Source organism: Theobroma cacao, chromosome 1 (assembly GCF_000208745.1).
Source record: "Theobroma cacao cultivar B97-61/B2 chromosome 1, Criollo_cocoa_genome_V2, whole genome shotgun sequence".
Taxonomy (NCBI): Eukaryota; Viridiplantae; Streptophyta; class Magnoliopsida; order Malvales; family Malvaceae; genus Theobroma; species Theobroma cacao.
The window spans coordinates 18,435,642-18,462,589 of NC_030850.1; the positions used below are offsets into that span (position 1 = coordinate 18,435,642).

At 32.8% G+C, this 26,948-nt stretch overlaps 1 protein-coding gene across 1 annotated transcript; it reads left to right on the forward strand.

Annotated features, from left to right (window-relative positions):
• On the forward strand, positions 12,987-13,610 carry LOC18612849 (glycine-rich protein 5). Its single transcript, XM_007049808.2, has one exon. It carries the CDS (start codon positions 13,060-13,062, stop codon positions 13,381-13,383), a length of 324 nt encoding a protein of 107 aa, XP_007049870.1. The 5' UTR covers positions 12,987-13,059; the 3' UTR covers positions 13,384-13,610.

A 26,948-nucleotide genomic window follows, 5' to 3' on the forward strand; every position in this document is an offset into this window, starting at 1 on the left:
TAAAACCTCAAACTATGAGATTTATCAAATATTTCCTCAAAATTTTGCCTAAGTGTCAATATATGCACTTTCAAATATTTGGCATACATAGCATATCATCAAAGTCCTCAAAACTTCACATATTTCATAAATCATCTTCAATCTACTTAATTTTCATCGAATATTGTGTGTTACACTTGTCAAGCTCATGCACCAGTCATGGACCCTCAAGTTTGGGTCGTGACAGTACCAATGAACTTGATTTACCAATCCAATGATGATAACCAATTATCTTGTTAATCTTTTTCTCAAGTAAGCATGAATATTGTTTAAGTGTTATGTGAATTCTTATGTTTAGCATCATGATAGGATGAAATTTCCATAATTGAGCACTATATCTCTTGTATTGAAATATTATGTACCTTTAAGAAAAGCTTATGTAAATGTAAATATTTTTTAAACCATGTTTGGAGTTCTAGAATTTGTTTGATTCTTCCTTAAGGCAAAATCATAGGCTATACTTAGTTAAGGAGATGACTTAGGCTATCCTTTGACCGATTGAGCCTTTCAAGCTAACCTAGTTACATTTTTTCTCCAATATACCCCTTTACGCTTAAATTGTCCTTTTCTTTGATTAAACACATGAATGAATTAGCTTAGCCTTTGAGAAATTTTCCAATTTTACAACCCTCACTCTTAAGCATATATATTGTTTTAGGAAATATATGTTGAGCTATTTAATGAAAGGTAGAAAAGATGAAATGTATAAAATTCAAAATTTTTGTGAAACATTCATCCTACTACTGATGAAAGAAAACATGTTTGGGGGTGGTGAATTAAGAATAATAATAATAAAAGTGTTTTATGAAGGAAAAGTGAAAGAAAATAAAACAAGGTGTACTTGGTGAAGAAAAATAAGGATATATAGGTCTTAAAACAATTATGTTGCTACGGTGATTTGAGCTACATATTTTCCCATATCTGACCTTGACCTTAGCCACACGTTACAAGTTGAATAAAGTCCTAAAGATCCTTAGTTAGGTGCTAGCCTACATTTGGGGAGAGGGATATGAAAGCAAACATATGAAACTATAAACTAGTTTAAAGTTTGTATAAGCATAAACCTATCCAAAGTGCATGATATTCATTGTAAGAGATTTCACACATACATTGGAATCCATTTGAAAATGAGCTTGCATTTAAATGTAATGTGAGCTTTGATAATATTTGTGTTTTGCTTTGAGTTTGGAAAACTAGATAATTTATGAGGAAATTAAAGGTAATCACAGACTTAATGCAACCTACTCCTAGTTTGATGTTTTCAACTATGTTATGTTATTTTTATCTTAAGTTTTGCTCGAGGACTAGCAAAATAGTAAGTTTTGGGGTGTGATAACTCTATTATATGTAGTTATTTTGCCACATTTTGATTGCTAAAAATAGCTAAGTCCTTGTGTTTTTCAAGTTGATTTAAGGTAGCTTTTATGTTTTTTGTTATTAAGTTTAATGCATGTTGAACTACTTTAAATCGAGTAATTTTAGCTCACTTTCATGTTAAAAGTCTTAATTTAAGCCATCACTGATTTAGTCTTTGTTTTGAAGGTTCTCAAGTGCATAAAGCTTCGTGAAAGTAAACCACATAAGGATGGCTAGGTGTAAATTTTACTAAATATGCTATGGTATTTTGGTCCTAACTTGAGCTACAGAAGTCCAAATAAAGAGATGCATGAACCATAGGAAAGCTAAGAAGAAGGGTTACAACTTTCATGTTTATTACTTTGTTCATTTTTTATCGAATAGTGTTTAAAAACCTTGTCAAAGTTTGAGCATTGTAGCAATCTGCACAAAGGGAAACCAAAGTACCCAACACTACAGCCTTAAAGTCTCAAGGCTGCAATGCCAAAACCTCATCAGCATGGGATAGCAATTGTCCAAGGGAGTCAGTGCCACAAAGCCAGAAGGTAAGCATCACGACGTTGCCATGGACAATACTTGCTCTGAATTCTAGAGGAGTTAGCACTTTTCCTATTTTTCTGCATTTTGAGTTTTAATTTTTTAGGGCTTTTTTAGTAGAAACATTAAAGAAGATTGAGTGGTAGCTTTTTTGAAAAGAAAGAGTGGTTTTGTGAAAGAGAAAAACAAGAAGAAAGTAAGAGACGCGAAGATTGGATTCGACAAAAAACTATTCTTCACTTAAGGATTGTGGTGGATTTCAACATGTAATCTGAATATTTGTTTCTTTTTATTTATTATGAATGGGTATGGTTATGTTTATTCAAATATGTTCGTAAAGCTTTTGGTTGTCTGGCCAACAATTGAACGATTTGTGAATCTGAATGAGACTCAATCGAGTGAGTTTAGATTAAACTAAGTTTTGTATTGTATATGCTCACATCACTTAGAGAATAGGTCATCTGATTTGCAATTAGGGTAGACATATGCCTAAATGCCATACATTTTCAAATTACAACACTAGTTTAATGGACCATAATTAATTGATTACTATAGACATATAGTGACCCAATTATTTAGGCATTTATACAAGAATCTCGACAAAGACTTGTGCATAAGTTTGGATTCTAGGCTAGCAAAACCATCCATGGATGTAAATATTGAGAGAAACGAATGTCAGATGAAATGTTGAATGAACCCATAATTCTATGTTTTAATTTATTGCCTCTCTAGTGAATTTCTTAGTTTTAGTTAATTAGTTTAGTGTTTGATTGAATTTAGTTGTAATTGATTTTCTACAAATTTGAATTACTTAAATAAGATTAATTTGGTATAATTTTAGTACTTAGTGAAACATTCAAAGCAAATCCTTGTGGGATATGATTTTGAACTTACAGTCTATATTACTTGTTTGATACGTATACCTACATGTACTAAACTAACAACAAGTTCTTGGCTCTAACGTTTCCAGTTGCTAGAGGTTTTGTTATAGTAGTCGTCATAGGCAATGCAAAGTTGGGTGAGGCCATGGTTGGCACAACAAAACTAGTTAGTAATTGATCTTTGATTAGTCATTATGTAACAATTTTAGTATGCCAATTCATTCCTTTACACTTACAGTTCAATACACAAATCATACCCAACATTTCAAAGACACAAAACCTTAAAAAAAATATCAATGCTATACAATTACCTCATTTTTCATTTTTACAATTATGAAAAAGATAAAAAAAAAAGAAACCCATCTCAAAAAAAGATATACTCACGTAGTAGTCTCCTAGCCATCTAGGTCAACGTACTTTTGGCTAGGTTCAAAGGGCTATAGATCTAGCATTCAAAGGAGATGGGTCGATGGCGAACAAGTTGGGTTTAACAACGGAAAGGTTGGGTCGACGATGGATCACATCTAGGTAATGGTCTATCAACAATGTAAGGCCTTGTGAGTGTGGCTCGAGAGGCTTTGGGTAGGTGGAGAGAGAGAAGAGAGAGAAAGTAAAAGGGGGAAATAGGGGGTGTCACAACCAAGTACTCGCCTCGAGCTTGTGACAACCGTCGCGACGTCCCGATAGACATTCATTGACCGGAATGCCAACCGAAACCTCGCAAGGCTTTAATATCAATTTTCGTAACTCTCCTGTGAGCAACAGTTGTTAAATATCATGTTTTGAGAGATTATAAACTATTTCCAAATCAAAACAATATAAAAATAATTTTTTTCTCACAAGGGCATTTTGGTCATTTTTTCTCAAAAATCTCGAAACCAACTAAAAATGTAGTATGCGAGTGGAAAACACATATTTCATAATCAAAATAAATTTAGATGTCTAAAAAATTCATTTAAAGTGAAACTATAACTATTTAAATATAATAAAAATATTCAATAAATATTCTATTTTCTTATAAAATAATATTTATAGAGTTACCAATAAATAATTTTCGTAGCGTAAAAGCTAAATAAATTCATACATACTGTAATACAGATAACCTAAGCATAAGATTTAATTTACAGTGACACATGGGCCCGCGAACTACCAAAAGTATCAAAAGCGGTAAACCTACAGTTTTTGAGGATGCAAGTCCAACTGTAGCCCTCAACGAAATGAGCTATCTACCGACTATCTTGAGCCTGAAATGGGTGGAAAGGAGGGTGGTAAGATTATATAATCCCCGTGAGTAAACAAATACCATCTAAAATATCTAAAGCTTAGTGAATGGAGACAGATAAAATAGTTTAACATAAAAATGATTCACAGCATTTCGAACTCATTTTAATAAGATAAAATAGATTCATTTCACCCAAATAAACAACAAGGCTTATGATTTCTTGAAAAGTTTGACTCGTGCCAAAATCATTCTCATACTCAATTATTAGGGATACCTTGGCCGAGAGCTATCTCAACCGAGTCTGCCAAGGCTGTTAAAAAGTCATGTACGCATAAATCATGTTTTTATTTTGAAAACATAGCTGTTCCTTGGCGTTGGCTGAGTTCACTCTCACGTGGTGGTTTGGCGTGACGTGAACTCTAAAGTTGTACCTCGAGAGTTACCCTACGAGCCTCCCCAATCGAGGTAAGAATATAACAAGATTTTGTGCCCCTCAAAAAGGTTGGTCCACAGAACTCGCCCACTACAGCAAGCTAAACCCACCATACAATAAACTTTGCGATAGCATGACATGGCAATTATTTTATTTTACAGCCTCTCAAGGCAAATCAACAGTTCATACATTTTCAGTACATTTACCAATTCAACCATTCATGCCAATATTATCATAAGCCATTCAATTCAAACCATGATTTATAACACAGTAATTAGTCTCCAATTACTCCATTTTCAAAACAATCTTTCAATTTCAAGATAATTTTATAAAATCATTTCATTTAATCACATTTTGCTTATAAAACATAAAGATTTACCATTTAAACTCATTTTTCATAAAATTCACAAAAACGAATAAAAACTACTTTAGATAATTAAGACGATATTAAGGTTATTCACTATTTTTGGAGTCGAATTCTGAGTACTTCGATTCTTGATCCTCGAGTACTATCTCTTTACTTTTGCCAGAAAACTCACCACCTAGACATAATGCACAATAAACCATTTACTACATTTGTGCTAAATCGTTGTAAATCCAATTCAGGTTTTATACTAATGCATGAAATGGGATGTGAAATACTTGGGTAACTATCTAAATACAATGTTCAATATAAATTCAATTATGTACCTAAATAAAATGGTATTGGCCTAATTCGATCTATCATCCGATTAATTGGCCAATACGTCCAATTCAACTCCAAATAATTCCATTTTTCTCCCAATACTCCAAATCATCAAACACAAATTAAATAACTTAAAATATGGCAAAAATCATCCTCACATTTTCTCTTGGAAAATTCGACCATGGAGGGTTCACTAACAATATAATTTTTCAAGCTTGATTCTCTCACCATAAATCACTAATTCCTAACCAAATCACTTGAAATAAAATCAAAATCATCATCAATATTCCACATGGAGAATTCGGCCAATGATGGGTGATGGGAAGAAGTGAATTTTTCTTGTTGGCTTTTCATGCTGCACATCACCAATAAACTAAAAACACTAGAATATCTTAAAATCTAACCAAAACAACCATCAAAATCTCTCTCTAAGTGTTCGTCCAGCAAGAGACCCATCATGAAATCATGTGATTCAACCATGGAAAATGCAAAAGAATGTATGGGAAAGGTAGATCACAAGTCAAAATCAATAAATTTTACCTTTGATTGCTTGATTACATGAAATCCACCAATTTTCTCTTGAATTTTCACTCTAGGGTTTTTGTTCTTTCTTTTCTTCCTCTATTCTTGCTTTGGCCAGCCATAAGAATGAATGTGGAAGAGTTCAAATTGGCTTTATAAAGGAAAATATTAAATGGACAAAAATTTGCCATGTGTCACCATTCCATTGGTCCATGTGTCGTACTTACCCATTAAGCAATTTCTCTCCACCACTTAAATTTTCTAAATTATTCATGATAATATTGGGTAAAATCCATGTGCTGAACAAGTGTTGGGTGGTGTAAAATTTTGATTTTGCCCTTGGGAGGTAAAATGACTATTTTACCCCTATGCTCGAAAAAATGTCAGAATTAAAATTTTTCACTTCTCAAACTCAAATTATGTTCTAAATAGTCAATCTTAATCAAAAACTTCTTCCAACATTCCAAGTTTAACCTCAGGTGGTAAAATAACCATTTTGTCCCTAGGTCATGAAAATTCCAATTTGACTCCAAATCGGTCCTCGAACTCCAAATCACTATTTTAAGTCATTATGGGGTTTTAAAATTCTCAATTTCATCTTAAAATATCTATTTGGATTAGTTTGAGGCTTAATTCAACTTAATTGTGCCATTTGGTACATTGCCGTCCTTTAATGATTTTTGAGGTACCCAAGTAAGTAAACATGCATTCTTATGTAAGAATGGCATAATAAACATATTGTAGGCTGGGCTTGATAGGGGGAAAGAGCTCGATTCATATAAATAATACAAGTTACCGATGAAACTCTCCGTCGATAATCTCTTGACAATTTATTTAACCATCCTTGGCGAATATTTGGCCGGTATTTATGAAAATTCTATCAATAATCTTGTGACAATTTATGTAGCCATCATCGAAGGATATTTTTTCAGTATTACTTGGCATTTGTATTACCCTAACATTTTATTTAGCCATCCCTGATTGATATTTCATCAATATTTGCATATTCAATTTCGTTACTATATTCCTGATGTTTTATGTAGCCATTACCAATCAAATATTCTATCGATATTTATGAAAATTTCATTAGTAATCCACTGATATTTTGTGTATGCATTACCAACAAATATTCCATTGTTATCTTCCTACCATTTTATTATTCCATTCCTAACTAAATTTAGAGCATGTATTTTGATAAATGATTGTGCCTAGTATTCTTTGCACATTTTGCTTTTATTTGCTTTAAAGAATTACAAACTATACTGACGGAATAGAATTCATCGATGTTCCATCGACATATTGTAGGGCTTCTCTCCATCACTGTTTCGTCGACAATCCATCAATATTTTCCAATAGAATTTTTTTCGACAAATCCAATTCTATCAGTAAAAGTTTATTTTCTTGTAGTGAATTAGGTTTAATATAACTTTTATATTAATTACAAAAAATTGTAATACATAATCGGACACATTCAATTAAGTCATTAATGTCTGTAACTTCTTTCAATTAAGTCCAACTTAATCTCCAATTTTTACATTCTTAAATTGACATCTTTTAAATGTATGTGACCCATTAAGTTCCTAACATGTTGATAATAAATATGAACTATAATCCCAAATAAATTTGGATATGATGAATCAAACAAATTTATATGTCAAGGTTGTATTAGATGAATCGAACTATAATCCAAGGTAACCTAGGATTAGATGAATCTAACTCCTTTGTATTCATCATCAATTCTCGAATTGATTAGTTCGAATTTATAAGTTAAAATTGAGATCTAGCAATGCATTGTGACTATTCAAATTTATCAATGGACAGCCTTACCATGTAATTAATACCCATTCATCACTTAATATCATAGGAAGACATAGTACATGGTGCAAACCAAAGCTTGAATCAACTTGATCCAAATGATTTAAAATAAAAACCCTATCTTAAATTGATTTTATTGTAAAAAGGTCAAAAACTTGAACTCAAAATAACCCAAACTTGAATGACTTAAACCCATATTGTTAGAATTGATGTATGCTCTATACCCAATCAGTTGGTTGTATGATACGTTTATGATTACTTTATACATTATATTTAATTTTTAAAGGATTTCTTTGTCTATTAGTTCATATATAATTGTTATTATTTACTTACAAAGATAAAGTCCACGAACTAAACATTCTTTGCAAAAGGAGTTATAAAGTATTATAATTATGAGGTTACTGTTGCATCTAAGCATTTTTCCTAAATTATTAATTCCTAGTCAATGCTTTATCAATTCAACCCTTTTGAATTCATCATCAATTTCAAAATTGATTTCTTCATACATATAAGTCAAGCTTGGCATCTAGCAATCCATCATGACTATCCAAGTGTTAAAAAGAGTCATAAAGGTTTGACTTAACCAACCAGTGCGTAATCTCACCATGCAATTAATATTGTTTTATGAATCTAATATCCGGACAAGACATAAAGCATGGCTCAGTGTCTACTTTATATTGTCTCTACCATGTTAGCTTTTGATATTTGTAATCAACTCTTTTAATGAGATTTGGAAAAGCTCTCTTCTAAATCCTCAATCTACATTGGTCAAGGACTCCTTTAAGTTATTACATATCAAGATGCACTGGGATGTTTCTTTTAGTATCACTTACGGCGATGAATCTGCTATTGTTCTTTCATTTACCTTCATATGTTTCATGCTATATATATCTAATGTCCATCTTATTGTGCATCCTTTATAGGATGACTTAAGATAGTATCTAAATATAGCAACTCTTATACAAGGTAACCTAATGATCTCAAGTCTAAGGATTACTTACACAACCGTCACATAATTAGCATTCATTCCATAGATACTTGAGTGACATACTAAATGGAATTCTCAACGTGGGTCATGTTCAATGAACTTGTTCATATAAGTAGCACTCACATGTTAGCTCAAGCATCCCCATATTGATTTCAATTTATGATAATGATTGCTCACTTTATAAGTTAAGAACATAACCATGTGTTGGCCTCTCAGTTTTATCAATGTTCAATCTCAATAGAGCATTGACTAGGAACATATAGGAATAATGTTTTGATGCAATAAAGATCTCACAATTATAACAATGTTAGCTTTATAAGTTTTAAATTTATCCTATGTTTTGAAACGACAAGGACAAATGATCAAAATTCCTTCTAACAGTTTTTGAACCAGTTTAAAGTTCCCTTGATGGATTTAAACAAATGACTAAGTGTTTGAAAAAGATAAAACACCTCAAAAAGACTTTCAAAATGGTTTCTAGGTAGAATCTACGGATACATATTCAACATGTATCGATACATTTGTCCAAGTATTGTTTCATCCATCTAAGTATCGATAAAAATGAAAATATATCGATGCTTGTTCTTTAAAAGGTCAAAATTTTAAAAGTCAAACTTCATGTATCTAAACATTGTCAAAATGTATCAATGGATTCTCAACATGTTAGCTTTAACAATTGACCTTAAGTTTTGAAATGACTTAAACAAATGACTAGAATCGCAAAAACATGTTCTTCAAATATATTTTAAGTCCTCATGAACTTTGAAGTAAGATGGCTAAGTGTTTGGAAAATATTAAATGCTAATTAATTGGCTTAAAATCAACACTAATAAGTCATGAGTATCGATACCTCGTAAAGAAGTATAGATACATTTTGAATAGAGAGTATTCTATTTAAAAAGTATCAATACTTTGCAACAAAGTATCGATGCATTTTGGACAGAAACCATTCTATGTAAAAACTATTGATACTCAAAGCAAAGTATTGATACCTCATTCATATTATGCATCTGTATCGATACCAACCCTCAAGTCTCAATACCTTGCTACCCGAGGAGTCTAAGATCAAGAGTCAACTACAAAAAGTATTAATATCCAAAAGAAAAGTCTCGATACATTTCAAACAGAAATCATTTTGTCTTGAAAGTATCGATATCCCAATGGGAAGTATCGATACTCAAGAAGCCTAGGAGATAAAATATCAATACCTCAAGATAGATAAGTGTGAAAAAGACATAAATAATGACCATTTTTGGTACAAATTGACTTGAATGGCTCCCAAGGACTTCTTGACTATAAATGCAAGTTTTCTACTTGATTTGACAAATAAGAAGGCGCTAAAAAACATTCCTTTGAGCGAGAGAACAAGAATCATCCTTAAAATCATCAAATTCTTTCTCTCATTTTTATATCTTTTCATTCTATCAGTCATTGAGCTTTGACATTCTTTATTCTTTTGTTATATTTTTATAAACCTCTTGTACTCATTGAAACTATCAGCCTTCTAAAGGCATTAAAGCTTTGATATCTTCATTCCTGTATGGAATTAAAAGGTTCTACCTTAACCTCCAAAAGGCATTGTTGTTTGGTTATACCTTAACCATAGAAAAGGTAAAAGGGTTGAGTTTTAGCCTTTTGCAAAGACTAATGTACAGGTTGTGCTTAATCCTTAAAAGGCATTAGATATAGTGGATTACAAACTTCTTACTGATCTAAGGGAAAGGACATAGACAAAAAGACCGAACCTCTATAAAACAAATGTGTCTAACTTTTCTATGTTCTATTTACATTTGTTTTCATAGAGCAAACTTCTTGGAAAGTGTTTTCTTCCGTATGAAAGTTTTTCAAGAAATAGGTTTTTCATTAAAGCAAAGCTTTTTAAGTCTCAAACTTAAAAAAAAAAATTAAAATATTCAATTCACCTCCTCCTAAATATCTATTTATTAAGCTTACAAATCTAACACAACAAAATGCTCAAACTTCTAAATCGAGCTGCATGTATTGATATATTCTCAAAATATATTAATAGATTTTCCATAGAATTGATTCTTTCTAGAATCTATCGATACATCTCAAAATGTATTGATAGATTATCACAGGTTTTAAAATTTAATGCAGCTAATGTATTGATACATTTTAAAATTTATCGATATAATGTGATCATTGAAGCGTAAAATTGACAGCAAAACGACTATTTTTGCTTTTAATGCTCCTCCAACTACCTCCAAAGGCTTCAACACTATAAATACAAGCTTCCATTTCATTAATGAAGGTAAAAAGACTCTGAAACACAACTTCAAGAAAGGATTAAAGCTTCAATCATTTATTTCTTATTTGTTTCTTCTCTAGCATTTAAATTTTTCAAGTGTAGCATTTGTTTGAGTTTAATGTTCATCTTTCTGTACTCATTTATCCTTGAAAAGGTTTTATGAAGGTAATTCTTGAATCTCAAAAGACATATTTCATAACGGATTTCAAACTCCTTAGCAAGCTAAGGGAGATGATGTAGGTTAGATGCCAAACTTATATAAAACAATCGTGCAAGCTCTTTTTACTCTACCTGAAATTCGCACTTCTATTTTAAATTAAATTTTCACATAAACTTTGAGCCAAACTTTATTGATTTTCAAAGTTTGAAAGAGTTTTTAAATTCTATTCATATCAAACTTTTTCAATCTTGTAAAATGTTTCAAAGACTGCAATTCACCCTCTCTTGGAATTTCACTATTATTGGAGCTCATTTAAGTAACAAACACTTTGTAACTCCTTTTGCTAAACATATCTTATTCCATGAACGTTATCTTATTAGTTAATGATAACAATTACAAACATAAGATAAAAAAAGTTTCTATTAATTAATGTAATGCTTAAATTAACCCAATGTATTTCTAAACCCAATTGATTGACTTATGGGCTATAACATTATCACTATCAATATTGAGTAAAAATGTCCATTTATGTCGATAAAGAAGTTGTCAATATTCGTACATTTAAATAAGTTATCGATTATAGATAGATATATACAAAAAGAAGCACTACAATTCAAACTCGAAATCTCTATCTAAATCTCACCCTACCCTCATTGCTTGACTCTTAGTCCTGCTTTGAGTGTTTTAACTTTTCCTTTTGTCTGTTGATGTGCATAGCAATGTCACTTAAGCTTTAATTGATAAATATGCTGTAGTCACCAAAATCATGTGTAAACGCTATACATATATTATATATAATTAAAGAGGGGTCAAGTTACATCGGTATAAAAACAATTAGTTTTACACTTTTATATAACTTCATCTACATTTAATATTTTAACAAATCGACCATTAGATTTAACAACCTATTTGTATCCATTATGCATGAAAAATTTCACAACAATCCATTGTCACTATCATATTAATCTAGAAGGTTTTCTTCAATATATTTTTAATTGTCAAAATTTTATTGTATTAAACAGATAGATATTTTTAATTCATTCAAAATTTACATGCATGATTTACGTAAATAAAATGTGAAATTTAACAATTAGATTAATAAAATTAAATATAAATAAATCGTATAAAAAGATGTGCAAAGATGTAAAACTAAATTAGTTTTACACTGATGTAAACGGATTCTTCGTCTATATATATATTCCTTTTTTTAGGTGTGGCAGCTGATTAATTTCTATAAACAAGAAAGAGGAGAGTTTGTTACGACTTGTTCACGTGCAACATGGCAAACTCTGGTGCAGAAAGGTGAAAAAAGAAAAACGAACTTAGGTTTTGCAACCCTACAAGGCTAGAAATTAATGCAATGTTATTGTTGAGTGGCATGCTTCAAAAAATGGGGCAAAAAAGGGCTTTCTGGCAACCTCAAAAAATGGGTTTAACGTTTTTGTCCCTCCCTTTCACCAAAAGGCATTTGAGGGAGGATTATCAGGTTCAAGCCTTCAAACTTGATTGTCACAAGAGGTTGATGATATGATCAACGACATGGCTTAGAAAGTTAGAAATGTAATGCAGTTGGTGAATAGTAGATAACCAGATTCTTCTTCAACTAGCACCTACAGCTGTAACAAATTAATTGAAAGAACTGACCCTAAAAAGCTATTGTTACCACTTACATTGTTATTAATTCATCCATTAAATTCCTCATCTCAATCGACCAGCCGACATAATTCCTTTTATTGCCTGTCTGGCATTTTTCCTTTTGCTTGTTTTACTGCTTAATATTAATTTCAGACAAAAAAAGAAACCAATAAAACTTGCTTTAGGAACTGCTCATAATTTGTCAAGAATTGTTTGAACTGCTCAAAATTCGTAATTAAATTTGACAGTGGTTAGATGATAATACTACTTTTTTATTTTTTCAGCATAATTTAATTAAACTATCAAAATTGAAATCAATCAGAGAGCAAAGCCTCAAAAGAAAATATTAGAGGCACCAAAACCTAGCGGTCACATTTAACTACATTGAATTTTCGCAACTGTCTCCCATCTGGTGTTTTCCCCTATAAAAGGAGATTCCCAACACATGCATCAAGCACCAAACAAAACATAGAAAGTAAGAGATTCATAGAGAGTTTTGCTACGTATAATTAAAGTGATGGCAAAGTGGAGTGCTGTGCTTGTTCTTGCTCTAGTAGTGGTTCAGGCTAGCGCAAGGAATGTGCCTAACGATTCTGGTCTCAATGACCAAAAGAACTTCCTCACGTATGGTGGCGTTGGCGGCTACTCTGGGATTGGAGCAAACGGAATGCCTATTGGAGGAGTTGGGAGTGTTGGCGGTATCACTGGCCTCGATGGTACAGGTGGAGTAGGAGGCTTAGCTGGCGTCGGATTTGGAGGTGGTCCTGGTGGTGGCGCTGCTGCCGGAGTTGGAGGTGGTGCTGGTGGTGGGAGTGGGACCGGTGTCATCCATTTTCCTTGAACTGATCGGTTTGAATAATTTACCATAATTAGTTTAACTTAGTTTCAGAGTAGTATAGCTGCTCAAGAGTGTGTGGCAGTCTAAGTAATGGTTGTTCTGTCGGGACGTCGTGTCCTTTTGTTATGTTTTGGTTTGTGCTTTTGCTCAGTAATTCGTCGATGTTCTCTTTATGTAGTAGACATTTTACGCAAATAAAATAATTCCGGCCAGATGCGCACTTGCAATTACTTAAATCTAATACAATATTATAAATAGATAATATATAGTTCCATTACGTTGATATTTTTATTTTTTATTTTTTTCTGTAAAAACAAATATAAAACAAAACAATGAATGAAACATAAATAAAAAAAACTAAAATTATTAATGGGGTCTAAATAACATGCATACATGCTTAGAAAGAAGTCTCTCATCGATGGGTATCATCTAGCTACCTGTTCAACTTTGTTTGAGTTTTGAAAGACAATTCACATACAAGAAGGCAATCGGCAAATTAAATTATAGTTCAAAAAGCGAAACGGGGAAAAAAAAAAACAGAAACTAATTAACTTACGTATTGTTGAAATATTCAAACGAAATTATATTTAATATCGAGATTAACATACAAATAAATCACACATTACTTTCATATTACAAAAAAAGTTATTATAAACTTACGTATTACAAAGAGTATAAAATACACAAAAACAAACATTAAACCCAAGTCATGAAGCAAAACCTAGTTCCATGCCCCCTAATGTTTAAACTCAAGGAATTCCTTCTATTTCATAAACCCGGTGTTTCTCATTGAATTCCTTCCGTCCCATATAATCTTGTGTTTACCCCACGGTGAGGACTATCGGAAAGCTAACTTTACTGTAATTTCAAATAACATAATTAAAAGAAAATAATAGAAAACCTATTAAACAAGTTAACAAATAAGGAGGGGGTTTGGGTTCTTGGTGGGGATGGACACAGGATTAACTTTTGGCATGATTAAGGGATTGGTGAGGTTATATTAAAAGAATGACACGATTGACAAATATGGGGAATGGGAAAACTAGAGGTAATTACACAACCTACTCTTATTCTAGAAGCATATTAGAGACCACGAATAGTAAGGCTAGCTTATGGGGAAATCTCTGGCAAGGCCTTGCCCCTATTAAGATATAAACCTTTTGTCGGCTTCTATGAAAGGGTAAAATTGCTGTTTGTGAAACACTTATAGGAAGAGATCTCCTTAGATATGATGCTGGTTGTTGTCTTTTATGCAAAGAAAGAATGTGAATCAATTGGCCACCATTTTTTTTGTTTTTGTTGTTCTAAGATTTGGGATGTCATAATGTATGAGTCTTGAAACTTAGCCATTTGACATAAATAAAGTCGTCATTAATCTCTTTTTGTTTAGTATGATTAACCACCTAGTTGAATCTATTTTTTCTAATGAGATTCTAAGTTTGACTTAGGTTCAGTAAAAAATTAGATTCCAGTTTACAAAACAGATTAAGTTTGAAAGTACAATTACATGTGAGGAAGGAATTACAATCTCACAACATCCATTCAAATGGTACCTAATTAATTATGCGTTTTTTTAGCCTTAATAAATGAATTTTGTTACGATATCCTAGTTTACTTCCCTTAACTATTTCTCCAATTTATTATCATTTTAAAATAAAAAAATGTCCTCTAATACTTTTGATAAAATTTAGACAGATTTTCTCACTTAAAAATTTTTAAGAAATTATTCCTTATAACATTCTCGAAATTCCATCATCAAAGGACTTCTATTTATTTTATATTAAACATTCATTATTATATTTACAAAATCTAAATTCTTTATTTATCTATATTCTTCTTAATTATTTATAAATAAACCTTTTTGGTAAAAATATTTACGAGATTACCCCCAACCCTTATGGTAAGATCCCATAATTATTTCTACTCTATAAAATTTAAGAAGAATTGCCCCCTACAACTTCCCTTAAAAATTTCATTTAAAAAATTTATTTTTAAATAATTACAAATTTTTATTATTTTTTATTTTGTAATTTTATTCTAGCAATTATGGTTGTAAGAATTTCATCCTAACCTAATTATGACTTAAAAAAAATTAATTTTATTATATTTATGTATTTTCATTAATACCAAAAAAAATGAATAAATGAAGATAAACATAAATAAATAAAAGGAGTGACTTGATGGTTTAAGCACATATCTAGTAGGTGGACCAACAATTAAATGGGAGAGGGCATAGTCAAATGTATGTTGGTCCCATTAATATGTGCTAGAGGGGGGCGGTGAATAGCACAATTTGGCTCTTGACAAGATGTGGAACTAATTTCCAAGACTTAAAAAAGTAAAAACAGAGTATAAGGTGCACAACAATTTAAAGTGGTTCGGTCCAAGACCTACATCCACTACCTTGATTATCCAACCAAGGATTTTCCCAACGATTCACTAAGAATCCAGTGAAATTCATAAGCTTTCACCAAGCTTTTACAATGGCTTTCGCAAGCTCAGCCAAAACCTTTACACTAGTTTTTCATAGGCTCAACTAAAACCCAAAGTGGTTTTCCAAGGCTCAACCACAACCTATAACATTCAAGCTTTCCCAAGCTTCAACAACCCCTTAGAATGATTCCCTCACTCTAAGTATACAAGAATAGAGGTTAAAGAAAGTACCTATGGTCACAAGTTGATCTAAATGGTACAAGATTGTGTGCTAAATACAATGACAAAGAGTAGGCGTTTAAGTGCAGACAAGTGCAGTGAAGTTTTTCTGATTTTCAACTTTTTATAGCTCAAATCACATTCAAGGCTTCAAAAAAACTTGTTTCTTATTGTTAGAAGACCCTTTTATACTTGGAGATGCAACTCCGATGGCAGTTTGACAGTTTATGGTTGTTGGAAACAGTTGAGGATGAGTTCTAGCCATTAATCTGTCTTGTAGTGTTTTGGTTCAAATTGCAAACAGAGAGCTCTTAGTCGACTAACTTGGTTGACTAAGTTGATTCTATTTCTGGTTTGCAGATTTTAGCAAAGGGCACTTAGTCGACTGACTTGGTTGACTAAGTTTGTTTTGTTTCTCAAACTCTTCAGCCCACCATTTCTCCAATTCGAAATTTGGTTAACCAATGTTCTTCCTTATTTAACCAACATGCTTCCGTCTTGTTATTCAGTTACATCTTGTTGATTTTATTCCTCTTTTTCTTTCAAAAATACCCTTTGAAGAGTTAAAAAATTAATTTCATGTATTAATTTCCTTCACACTTAAATAAAGGAATTAGATACAAATAAATGGGAATGTTTTATTGTCATCAAAAACTAATGGAGCCAACAATCTCCCCCTTTTTGATGATGACAGAACACTCGTTGATTAACAACATAATGTCATTTTAAATTTTTTTTAGTTTTCTGCAAGAATTGAGGATTGCTCCCCTTAAGTATAAGCTCCCCCATAGTGTGTGCATATTTTGCTTATTTTATTTCAGCCAGTTTTATTCTCATCATATAGAAAATGATATTGTATATTTAGAGAATATATATGTGCAGCAATATAGAGTGATTTGCATCCAAAGATTTTCAGCAACAAGTTTTGATAGATTTTTATCTATTGTTCCAGCAGCTGTTAACAGTCAATTGATTTCAGATTGTGTCTACATCATTCACATTTAAATTGATATGCTATATGCTTCATCTATAACTTATTCTCATCAGACATTATATAAACATCATCTATCAGCATGTAAATCCATATCAGCATATTAGCAACAGATTTTATTTATGACAGTGAACATATCAAAACATCAGCATACTTTAGTTTACAGTAGTTAAATATCATAAACATATCAGCATTCATATTTCACATACATCCATAAAAATAACAAAATTAGAGTTGAGTGTTAAGGTGCCACCAAGGCACAAATAACAGTTGATTAAAAAGTATTTTGAAAATGCCCCTGGACTAGTTTTGCTTCTTATCTCCTATTTTTCTAATTTCATGCACCCTTGGTTTTGCTTTCTTTCCTTTCCTAATTTCTTGGTTCCTTTATCCTAACATTTTTTTGTTTTTAAACATTATTCTCTAGTTCCTGATTCCTGTTCCCCAAGTACCATACTTCTCCCCCTTTTTGTCAACATCAAAGGAGGTGGATTCTACTCATCGGATGAAGCAGAGGGTGAGGATTCAGTTCCATAGAAAGGGTTAAGAGGAAACAGAGAGGGTTGTCGGAGAGGAGACGACTTTCTAGGAGAAGAGTCTAGAGAAGATTTGTCTGAAACATGAACTAGACTGTAAGGAGAAGAGGCTGAAACTGGTTTGGACTTCTCTGTCAATCTAGAAGACTTTCTTCTTTTGAGAAAGGTTGTCTTGGTTGGCATAGTCTTCCTTCCTTTAGTTGGTTGTTTTGCCTCAACTGGTGGTGTTGTGGTAGCTTCTAATTTCCCTGTTTTTGCCTTTAGTTTGAGAGTTGAGGCAAGTTTCTTTTCTTTTCTTACATTTGCACCATTCTTCTGAGTTGCTGTCTTGATAGTGTCTTTTTTAGCTTGTTCCTCTCTGACCATTTGATGAAAAAAGTCCATAATGGAAACTTCCTCTGAATTTGGAAAAGAGGCCTACTGTTTCTTAATTTCTGCACCAGCTAGTTCAGTCCTTTGTTCTGAGTCATTTTTGCTTTGAGGTTCAAGTGAGGGTGATTTGGCTGGTTGATCAACTCCTTGTGGGGAGTCCTCAGTTTGCAGAACAGGACTGGTAGACTTGTAGGTAGAGCCTTCTACTTGACTGCCAGAACTTGCAGACTTCTCTGTTAGCTCTGTTGAACATTCAGCACCTTACTGTGCAAATGCAGTGCTGTATGTGGCAAAACTGTCTACAGCCACAAGTTCAGACGCCATGTTTTCTTTCTCCTTCAACTTCTTTTCCAACTCAGTGATTTTATCTTCCATTTTCTGTAGCTTCACTCCTTGGTCAGTCAGCTTACCATCAATCCTCATAAGCAAATTAAAAATCATCTCATTCAAAAATCTGGAAGGAGCTTCTTCAAGTTGAGCAAGTAGACTGTGATCTTTTCTTGGGCCAGTTTTGGAGGTTTTGATAAGCTTCTCTCCATCGAGCACATACCCTATCTTAATTAAGCTGCCATAATAAATGTCTTGGTCTCTAGTTTTCACCAGGTCCATATCATACCTTTTAGCCCATATTCCTTTCTTCTGCACAAGGGATGTAATCACATTCACATATGATAGATTTACCTTATCAAGTCTGTAGGCACTTCTCATTTTCTCAATCATAAATTTCCCCAGATTTAGAGACACTTCATTAAAAGCATGCTCCATCAACCAAAGATCTTAGAGGCTAATGTAGCTAAAACTTTCACTCCTCCCTTGAATATTTGCTACAATGAAGTAATGCAGTATCCTAATATGTGGATTGATTATTAGACCTGAATTACTTTTATAGGAGTATTTTTTTTTTCTTCCAGTGATGATCTCCCACAGTGAGGACATATCATATTTTTCTAGAAGTTCAAATTCACCTACTTCACCCTGTAATTTCAGCAGGTTCCCTAAATCTCCAGCAGTCACAATAAACTCTTTTCCATTCAAATAGACATTCAGGCTATCTTCTACATAGTTATCATAATCTACTAATTCCTTTTCTTTCAGAGCAATGCTAGAGTAAAATTCTTTAACCAGACTTGGACTATATGACCTATTCTTAAAGGTGTTGTAACCTTTAAGTTTAAGCTCATCAAAGTACTCAGATAGACTAGTCTGGATTTCTACATTTTCCTTAAAACTCTTCCAATCAACAAACTTTCAGCAGGAGATTGGTGCATTTTCTATATTCTTGAATCTATACTTATGCAGCTTATTTCTAAATTTTGAAAAAGAAGAAGAACTGATACCTTTCTAGAGTGAGGGTTCTGTATCTCTCTTCTTGTGTATTATTTGCTTGTTTTCTCTTAGTTTCTTGGTTATTTCCTTCACTGAGGCAGGCACAATTTTCTATTTCTTCTTCTGACTTTATGTTCCAATTTCTTACTCCACTAGCCTTTTTCCTTTATTCTTCTCTGATACATCTTTACTTTAAGATGTTTTAGCCATTTTGGTTTTAGAAATTTCTGAAGATCTGAGTTGGTTTTAGAGGCAACTAAGAAGATTTAGGTTTTTGTTTTTAGAGTAACGAGTTGCAGAGGAGAGGGAAGAAGAGGTTGGCAACAGTTATTGCTTAGAAAACTTCTCATCTTCCTTTAAGAACTGCCCTACTTTTATTTCTTTATATTTTTAAATCTCCCTCTAAAATTTTGATTATTTACCTTTGGCAACTTTGCGCTATTCATCTTTACACCCGATAAATCAAAATTTTACCACAATTTACTCATATTTCATTAAACTCACTAAGTCTTATTATTTAAGGATGTTAGGCTACTCTTAGTTGACTAAGGATTCCTTAGTTGACTAATTGCATTCTATTTTCAATGTGAGACCCGAAGATTTTCTTATAATTCCTTCACATTAACCATCCCCAAATTTCTTCTAATCTCACAAAATCCATCTTCACTCAGTGGTTTGGTAAAAATGTCTACTAATTGATGTAGAGTATTCACAAAGTCTATTTTAATGTCATTTTTCACTACATGGTCTCTAATAAAATGGTGTCTAATGTCAATGTGCTTAGTCTTAGAATGTTGCACAGGATTTTTGGTATATTGATTGCACTTGTGTTATCACAGTATATTGGTACATTATGCATAATTATTCCATAGTCTTTTAATTGTTGCTTGACCCAAAGGATTTGTGCACAGCAACTACCTAATCAAACATATTCAGCCTCTGCTATAGATAGTGCTACTGAGTTTTGCTTCTTGCTGGACCAAGACACAAGCATCTTTCTTAAAAATTGGCATGTTCCACTAGTGCTTTTCCTATTAGTTCTGTTGCCAGCAAAGTCAACATCTGAATATCCAACTAAGTTAAGAGTTGAGTTTCTAGAGTACCATATTCATAGTTCTTGAGTGTCTATGAGGTATCTAAAAATTCTCTTAACAGTTGTTAGGTGTGATTCCTTAGGCTGTGACTGAAATCTAGCACATAAAAATTGAATATCTGGTCTACTTGCTGTTAAGTAAAGAAGAGAGCCGATCATACCTCTATAGAGCTTTTGATCTACAGCTTTTCCTTTTTCATCTATGTCAAGTTTGGTAGATGTACTCATTGGTGTGGAAATTGATTTCAGCTTCAGCATATCAAATTTCTTGAGCATATCATGAGTATATCTTTCTTGACTGATGAAGATTCCTTCCTCACTTTGCTTAATTTGAAGACCAAGGAAGTACTTCAACTCTCCTATCATGCTCATCTCAAATTCACCCTACATTTTCTTTGCAAAGTTCTTGCATAAAGCTTCATTAGTTGCACCAAATACAATATCATCCACATATATTTGCACAAAAATTAAATCATTTTGATATCTCTTAATGAACAATGTAGTATCGATGCCGCCTCTATCATATCCATTTTCAACTAGAAATTTTGAAAGCCTCTCATACCAAGCTCTAGGAGCTTGTTTCAATCCATACAATGCTTTGTGAAGCTTAAAGACATGATCAGATTTTTAAAAATCTTCAAAACCAGATGGTTGTTTTACAAAAACTTCCTCTTGAATTAGTCCATTTAAGAATACACTTTTTACATCCATTTGGTACAACTTAAAATTCATGAAGCATGCAAAAGCTAGCAACAACCTTATGGCTTCAATCCTAGCTACTGGAGCAAAGGTTTCATCATAATCTATTCCTTCTTCTTGTTTGTATCCTTTTACTACCAGCCTAGCTTTTTTTCTAACTACATTTCCTTGTTCATCTACTTTATTTCTAAATACCCATTTAGTACCAACAATAGGATGATTTGAAGGTCTAGGTACCAATGACCATACATGATTCCTAGTGAATTGATCGAGTTCTTCTTGCATGGCCATTATCCAACTTTTCTCATTTTTAGCTTCTTCAAAGTTTTTAGGTTCAATTTGAGATATAAAAACTGAAAACTCATAAGTTTCTCTAGTTACTTTCCTAGTTCTAACTCCTTGTTAAATGTCACCTATTATTTGATCTTGTGGGTGATCTTTTACAAATCTCCAACTCCTTGGTAGATCATCATGCTGATTTTCTGCTCTTTACAGATTTTTGAGAAATGGAGTTTCATTTTCTCTTCTAGATGAGCTTTCTTCATTATTTTTATTGTTCTCTAAGCTCATTTCCTCCATTTGTTTTTCTAGGATTTTTATTTCATCATCATCATCATGAACTTCTTTTTGTAATGCATTTGACTCATCAAAAACTACATGGACTGATTCTTCAACGGTTAGGGTCCTTTTGTTAAAAGCTCTGTAAGCCTTTGAGTTTAATGCATATCTTAAAAATATTGCTTCATCACTCTTTGCATCAAACTTCACTAGGGGCTGTTTTCCATTGTTCAATACAAAGCATTTACAGCAAAAACTCCTAAGGTGAGAAATATTTGGTTTCTTACCTTTGTAAAGTTCATATGGAGTCTTTGAAATCAAGGGTCTTATTTAGACCTTATTAAGGATATAAGCTGCTATATTTACTACCTCAACCTAAAGATATTTAGATAGGTTGTTCTCACATAACATGGTCCTAGCCATTTCTTTTAATGTTCTGTTTTTTCTCTCTACAACTCCATTTTGCTGGGGTGTTCTAGGTGCAGAAAAATTATGATCCAACCCCTTTTCATTGCAAAATTTTTCAAACTCATCATTCTCAAATTCTCCTCCATGGTCACTCCTTATGCTAACTATGGCTAGTCCTTTTTCGTTTTCTATTTTCTTACAATAACTTAAGAATGTTTGTAGAGCATCATTCTTATGAGCAAGGAAGTATACCCAAGTATATCTAGAATAGTCATCAATTATTACAAAGCCAAAAAATTTACCTCCTAAGCTAGTTATGCTTATTGGACCAAATAGATCAATGTGCAACAATTCAAGAGGTCTTGATGTTGACACTATTTTCTTAGTCTTAAAGGATGTTCTAACTTGTTTTCCTAGTTGGCAAGCATCACATATCCTATCTTTTTCAAATTTCAATTCTGGCAGTCCAGCAACAAGATTTTTCTTTACTAATTTAGACATAGTATGCATGCTCACATGTCCTAATCTCGTATACCATAACCAGCTATCATTCTTAGCATTTGCAACAAGACATACTTCACTATTCACATCAAGGTCTTCAAGAAAAATTACATACATGTTCTTCAACTTTTTTCCTATAAATGAGATTTTATTTGAACTCATATCAACCACTTCACACTTAGTTGAATCAAAACATATTTTAAATCCTTTATTACATAATGGACTAATACTTAGTAGATTATGCTTTAAGCCTTTAACTAGCAACACATGACTAATTTGAGTTTAGGAACTCTTACCAACAGTACCTATACCATGTATTTTGCCTTTTGAATCATCTCCAAAGGATATGATTCCTCCATTTCTCTTATCCAACTGAGCAAACAGCATTTCATGTCCTGTTATGTGTCGTGAACAGCCACTATCCAAGTACCAAGGCTGTTTCTTCTTGAGTTGAGCTCTTGAACATGTCTATTTTAAGTCTAGCTCAACCTACAAAATAGAATTTCAGTTTTTCTTTATGGGTACCCATACTTTGATGGGTCCTTGAGTGTTAGTTGCAGCAAAGGATCCTTTAGGAATCCAAATTTTCTTAACTTTCTATACTTTTCTTTTCTTAAAACAGTCATATGACAAATGACCATGTTTACCACAATTATAACATCTAGGTAATGCTTTAGCTAAATATTTATTGTGGTATGCTTTTCTTTTTGAAGATTCATTTTTCAAACATTTAAGAGTTGTGTTTTCATCAAGAGTTATTTGCAAGGCTTTAGACTTATTTTCCAACTCTTGTTTTAAAAACTCAAAGTCTGTTTTTGAGTGTTCTAACTCAACTTGCAAAATATTTATTTGCTCAAAAATAGAGGTGAACTCTTATTTGATTGTTCCAAATCATTTTCAAGTAATGCAGCCTTTTTCTTCAATGATTTGTATTTTGAAAAAAGTTTTTCAAATTCAACATAAAGACATTCATTATCATCCTATAAATCATCATAAGAATTAATGCAAGGGGATGAGGGTACCTCTGATTAATCCTCTTGTGCCATTAAACAAATGTTTGCTCTTTCCTCAAAATTTTCATCATCAGTTTCAGAGCTTGATGTGTCACTGTCCGACCATGCAGCAGCCACCATTGCTTTCTTGGATCTCTTATTTTTCTTGGGGGTTTTATCTTTCAACAACGGACACTCTAACTTGAAGTGATCAGGTTTCTTGTATTTGTAGTAGATCATCTCTTCCTTTTTGTTGGAGTCATTGTTGTTCCTTATTTTTCATGAAGTACCTTGGTCTTGCCTGAAAGCTTTTCTAGTTAGCCTTCGATTTCTTCTGCTCATTAGTTTTTTGAATTTTCTTGCAACTAGAGCTAAATCTTCATCATCATCACAGGAAAGCTTTTCCAACTCTTCTTCAAGAATGTTGGCTTTAAGTGCAATTCTCTTTTTCTTTTCCTTTGCTTCCCTTCGGTCTTCTTCTTCTTCTTCCTTAAGCTCCAGCTCATGAGTGAGAGGAGAACCACATATCTCATCGAGAGTGATGATGTTCAGATCTTTAGCCTCTCTAATGGCAATCATTTTTGGTTTCTAGGATTTTGGTAGGCATCTAAGCAGTCTCTTAACTAATTCATGTTCAGGGATAAGCTTGCCTAGTTGACTTAATTTATTTGTAATGTTTGTAAACCTATCAAACATATTGGTGATGTCTTCACCAGGCTCCATTTTGAACATTTCATAACTATGTGTTAAGAAAGTAATTTTGGACTCCTTTACTTGAGAAGTCCCTTCATAAATTATTTTAAGTTTTTCCCACACATGTTTAGCTGTTGTATAGCTTGAGACTTTGTTAAATTCAGTGGAGGTCAAGGCACAATGTAATGTGTTGATGGCCTTAAAGTTTACTTGAACTTTCTTAGTTTCAGCCTCAGTCCATTTGGACCTTGGCTTGGGCATCAACTCATTTGTTACTACATTCACGGTTGAGGGCATAAATGGTCCATCAGTTATGATGTCCCACTTTTCATAATCTATAGCCCTAATATAGATTGACATTCTAATGCTCCAATAAGGATAATTAGAGCCATATCAAACAGAGATGGTCTGTTTGTTGATTGTCCCTCAACAACTATGGTTTTTTGTTGAGCCATTTGGATCCTCTCAAAGCATGTTAAGTCGTAAAAACAGGGAACTAGCTCTGATACCAATTGTTGGTCCCGTTAATATGTGCTAGAGGGGGGGTGAATAACACAATTTGGCTCTTGACAAGATGTGGAACTAATTTTCAGAACTTAAGAAAGTAAAAACAGAGTATAAGGTGCACAACAATTTAGAGTTGTTCGCTCCAAGACCGACATCCACTACCTTGACTATCCAACCAAGGATTTTCCCAACAATTCACTAAGAATCCAGTGAAATTCACAAGCTTTCACCAAGCTTTTACAATGGCTTTTCGCAAGCTCAGCCAAAACCTTTACACTAGTTTTTCACAGGCTCAACTAAAACCCAAAGTGGTTTTCCAAGGCTCAACCACAACCTATAACATTCAAGCTTTCCCAATCTTGAACAACCCCTTAGAGTGACTCTCTCACTCTAAGTATACAAGAATAGAGGTTAAAGAAAGTACCTATGATCACAAGTTGATCTGAATGGTACAAGATTGAGTGCTAAATACAATGATAAAGAGTAAGCGTTTAAGTGCAGACAAGTGCAGTGAATCTTTTTTGGTTTTTCAACTTTCTATAGCTCAAATCTCATTCGAGGCTTAAAAAAATCTTGTTTCTTATTGTTGGAAGATCCTTTTATACTTGAAGATGCAACTATGATGGCAGTTTGACAGTTTATGATCGTTGAAAATAGTTGAGGATGAGTTCTAGTCATTAATCTGTCTTGTAGTGTTCTGGTTCAAATTGCAGACAGAGAGCTCTTAGTCTACTAACTTGGTTGACTAAGTTGATTCTGTTTCTGGTTTGCAGATTCTGGCAGAGGGCACTTAGTTGACTAACTTAGTTGACTAAGTTGGTTCTGTTTCTCAAACTCTTCAGCCCGCTATTTCTCCAATTCAAAATTTAGTCAACCAATGTTCTTCCTTGTTTAACCAACAATCTTTCTTCTTGTTATTCAGTTGCATCTTGTTAATTTTATTCCTCTTTTTCTTTCAAGAATACCCTTTGAAGAGTTAAGAAATTAATTTTATGTATTAATTTTCTGCACACTTAAATAAAGGAGTTAGACACAAATAAATGGGAATGCTTTATTATCATAAAAAACTAATGGAGCCAACAATGTAGGCTAATAATTCTATTTTATAGAATTATTTTAGTCCAATTTTGTTATTAAGTATTAGCTAAGTCCTAAATTTTTAATTATAATTTATTTATTTTTAGTTGTTTTTATAATAAGTTTATTTTTAAGTGAGTTATTTTAATTTTATGTTATTTTCTTAATTTAGTTATTATTTATTACTTTTTATATTTTTTTTAGGAATGAAAGAATTAGGCTTAATTTTGGAAAGTGAGATGTTAAAAGACCTGAAAGTCTGCTTGCATATGATTCAGTGTTTTGAGCATAACTTGAGTTAGAAAACTCCAAATGATGCAATTCTTAGACCATTGGAAAGCTAAGAGACAGAGCTACAACTTTCATGAAGATCACTTTACCTAGTTCTGTTGGTCCCTATAATATGTGCTATTCACCCCCCTCTAGCACATACTATAGGAACCAACAATTGGTATCAGAGCTAGTTCCTTGTTATTAAGGCTTAACATCCTTTGAGAGGATCCAAATGGCTAAACAAAAATCAATAGTGGCTGAGGGACAATCAACAAACATACCACCTCTGTTTGATGGTTCTAATTGCCCTTATTAGAGCATTAGAATGTCAATTTATAAGGGCTCTAAATTATGAAATGTGAGACATCATAACTGATGGACCCTTTATGCCCTCAACTATGAATGTAGTGACAAATGAGTTGATGCCCAAGCAAAGGTCTGAATGGACCGAGGCTAAAACTAAGAAAGTTTAAATAAATTTTAAGGCCATCAACACATTACATAATGCCTTGACCCCCACTGAATTTAACAAAGTCTCAAGCTGTACAATAGCTAAACAGATGTGGGAGAAACTTAGAATAATCCATGAAGGGATTTCCCAAGTCAAGGAGTCCAAAATTGCTCTCTTAACACATAGTTATGAAATGTTCAAAATGGAGCCTGGTGTAGTCATCACTAGCATGCTTGATAGGTTTACAAACATCACAAATAAATTGAGTCAGCTAGGCAAGCCTATCCCTAAACATGAATTAGTTAAGAGACTGCTTAGAGGCCTACCAAAATCTTGGAAGCCAAAAGTGATTGCCATTAGAGAGGCTAAAGATCTTAACATCATCACACTTGATGAGATTTGTGGTTCTCTTCTTACTCACGAGCTAGAGCTTAACAAA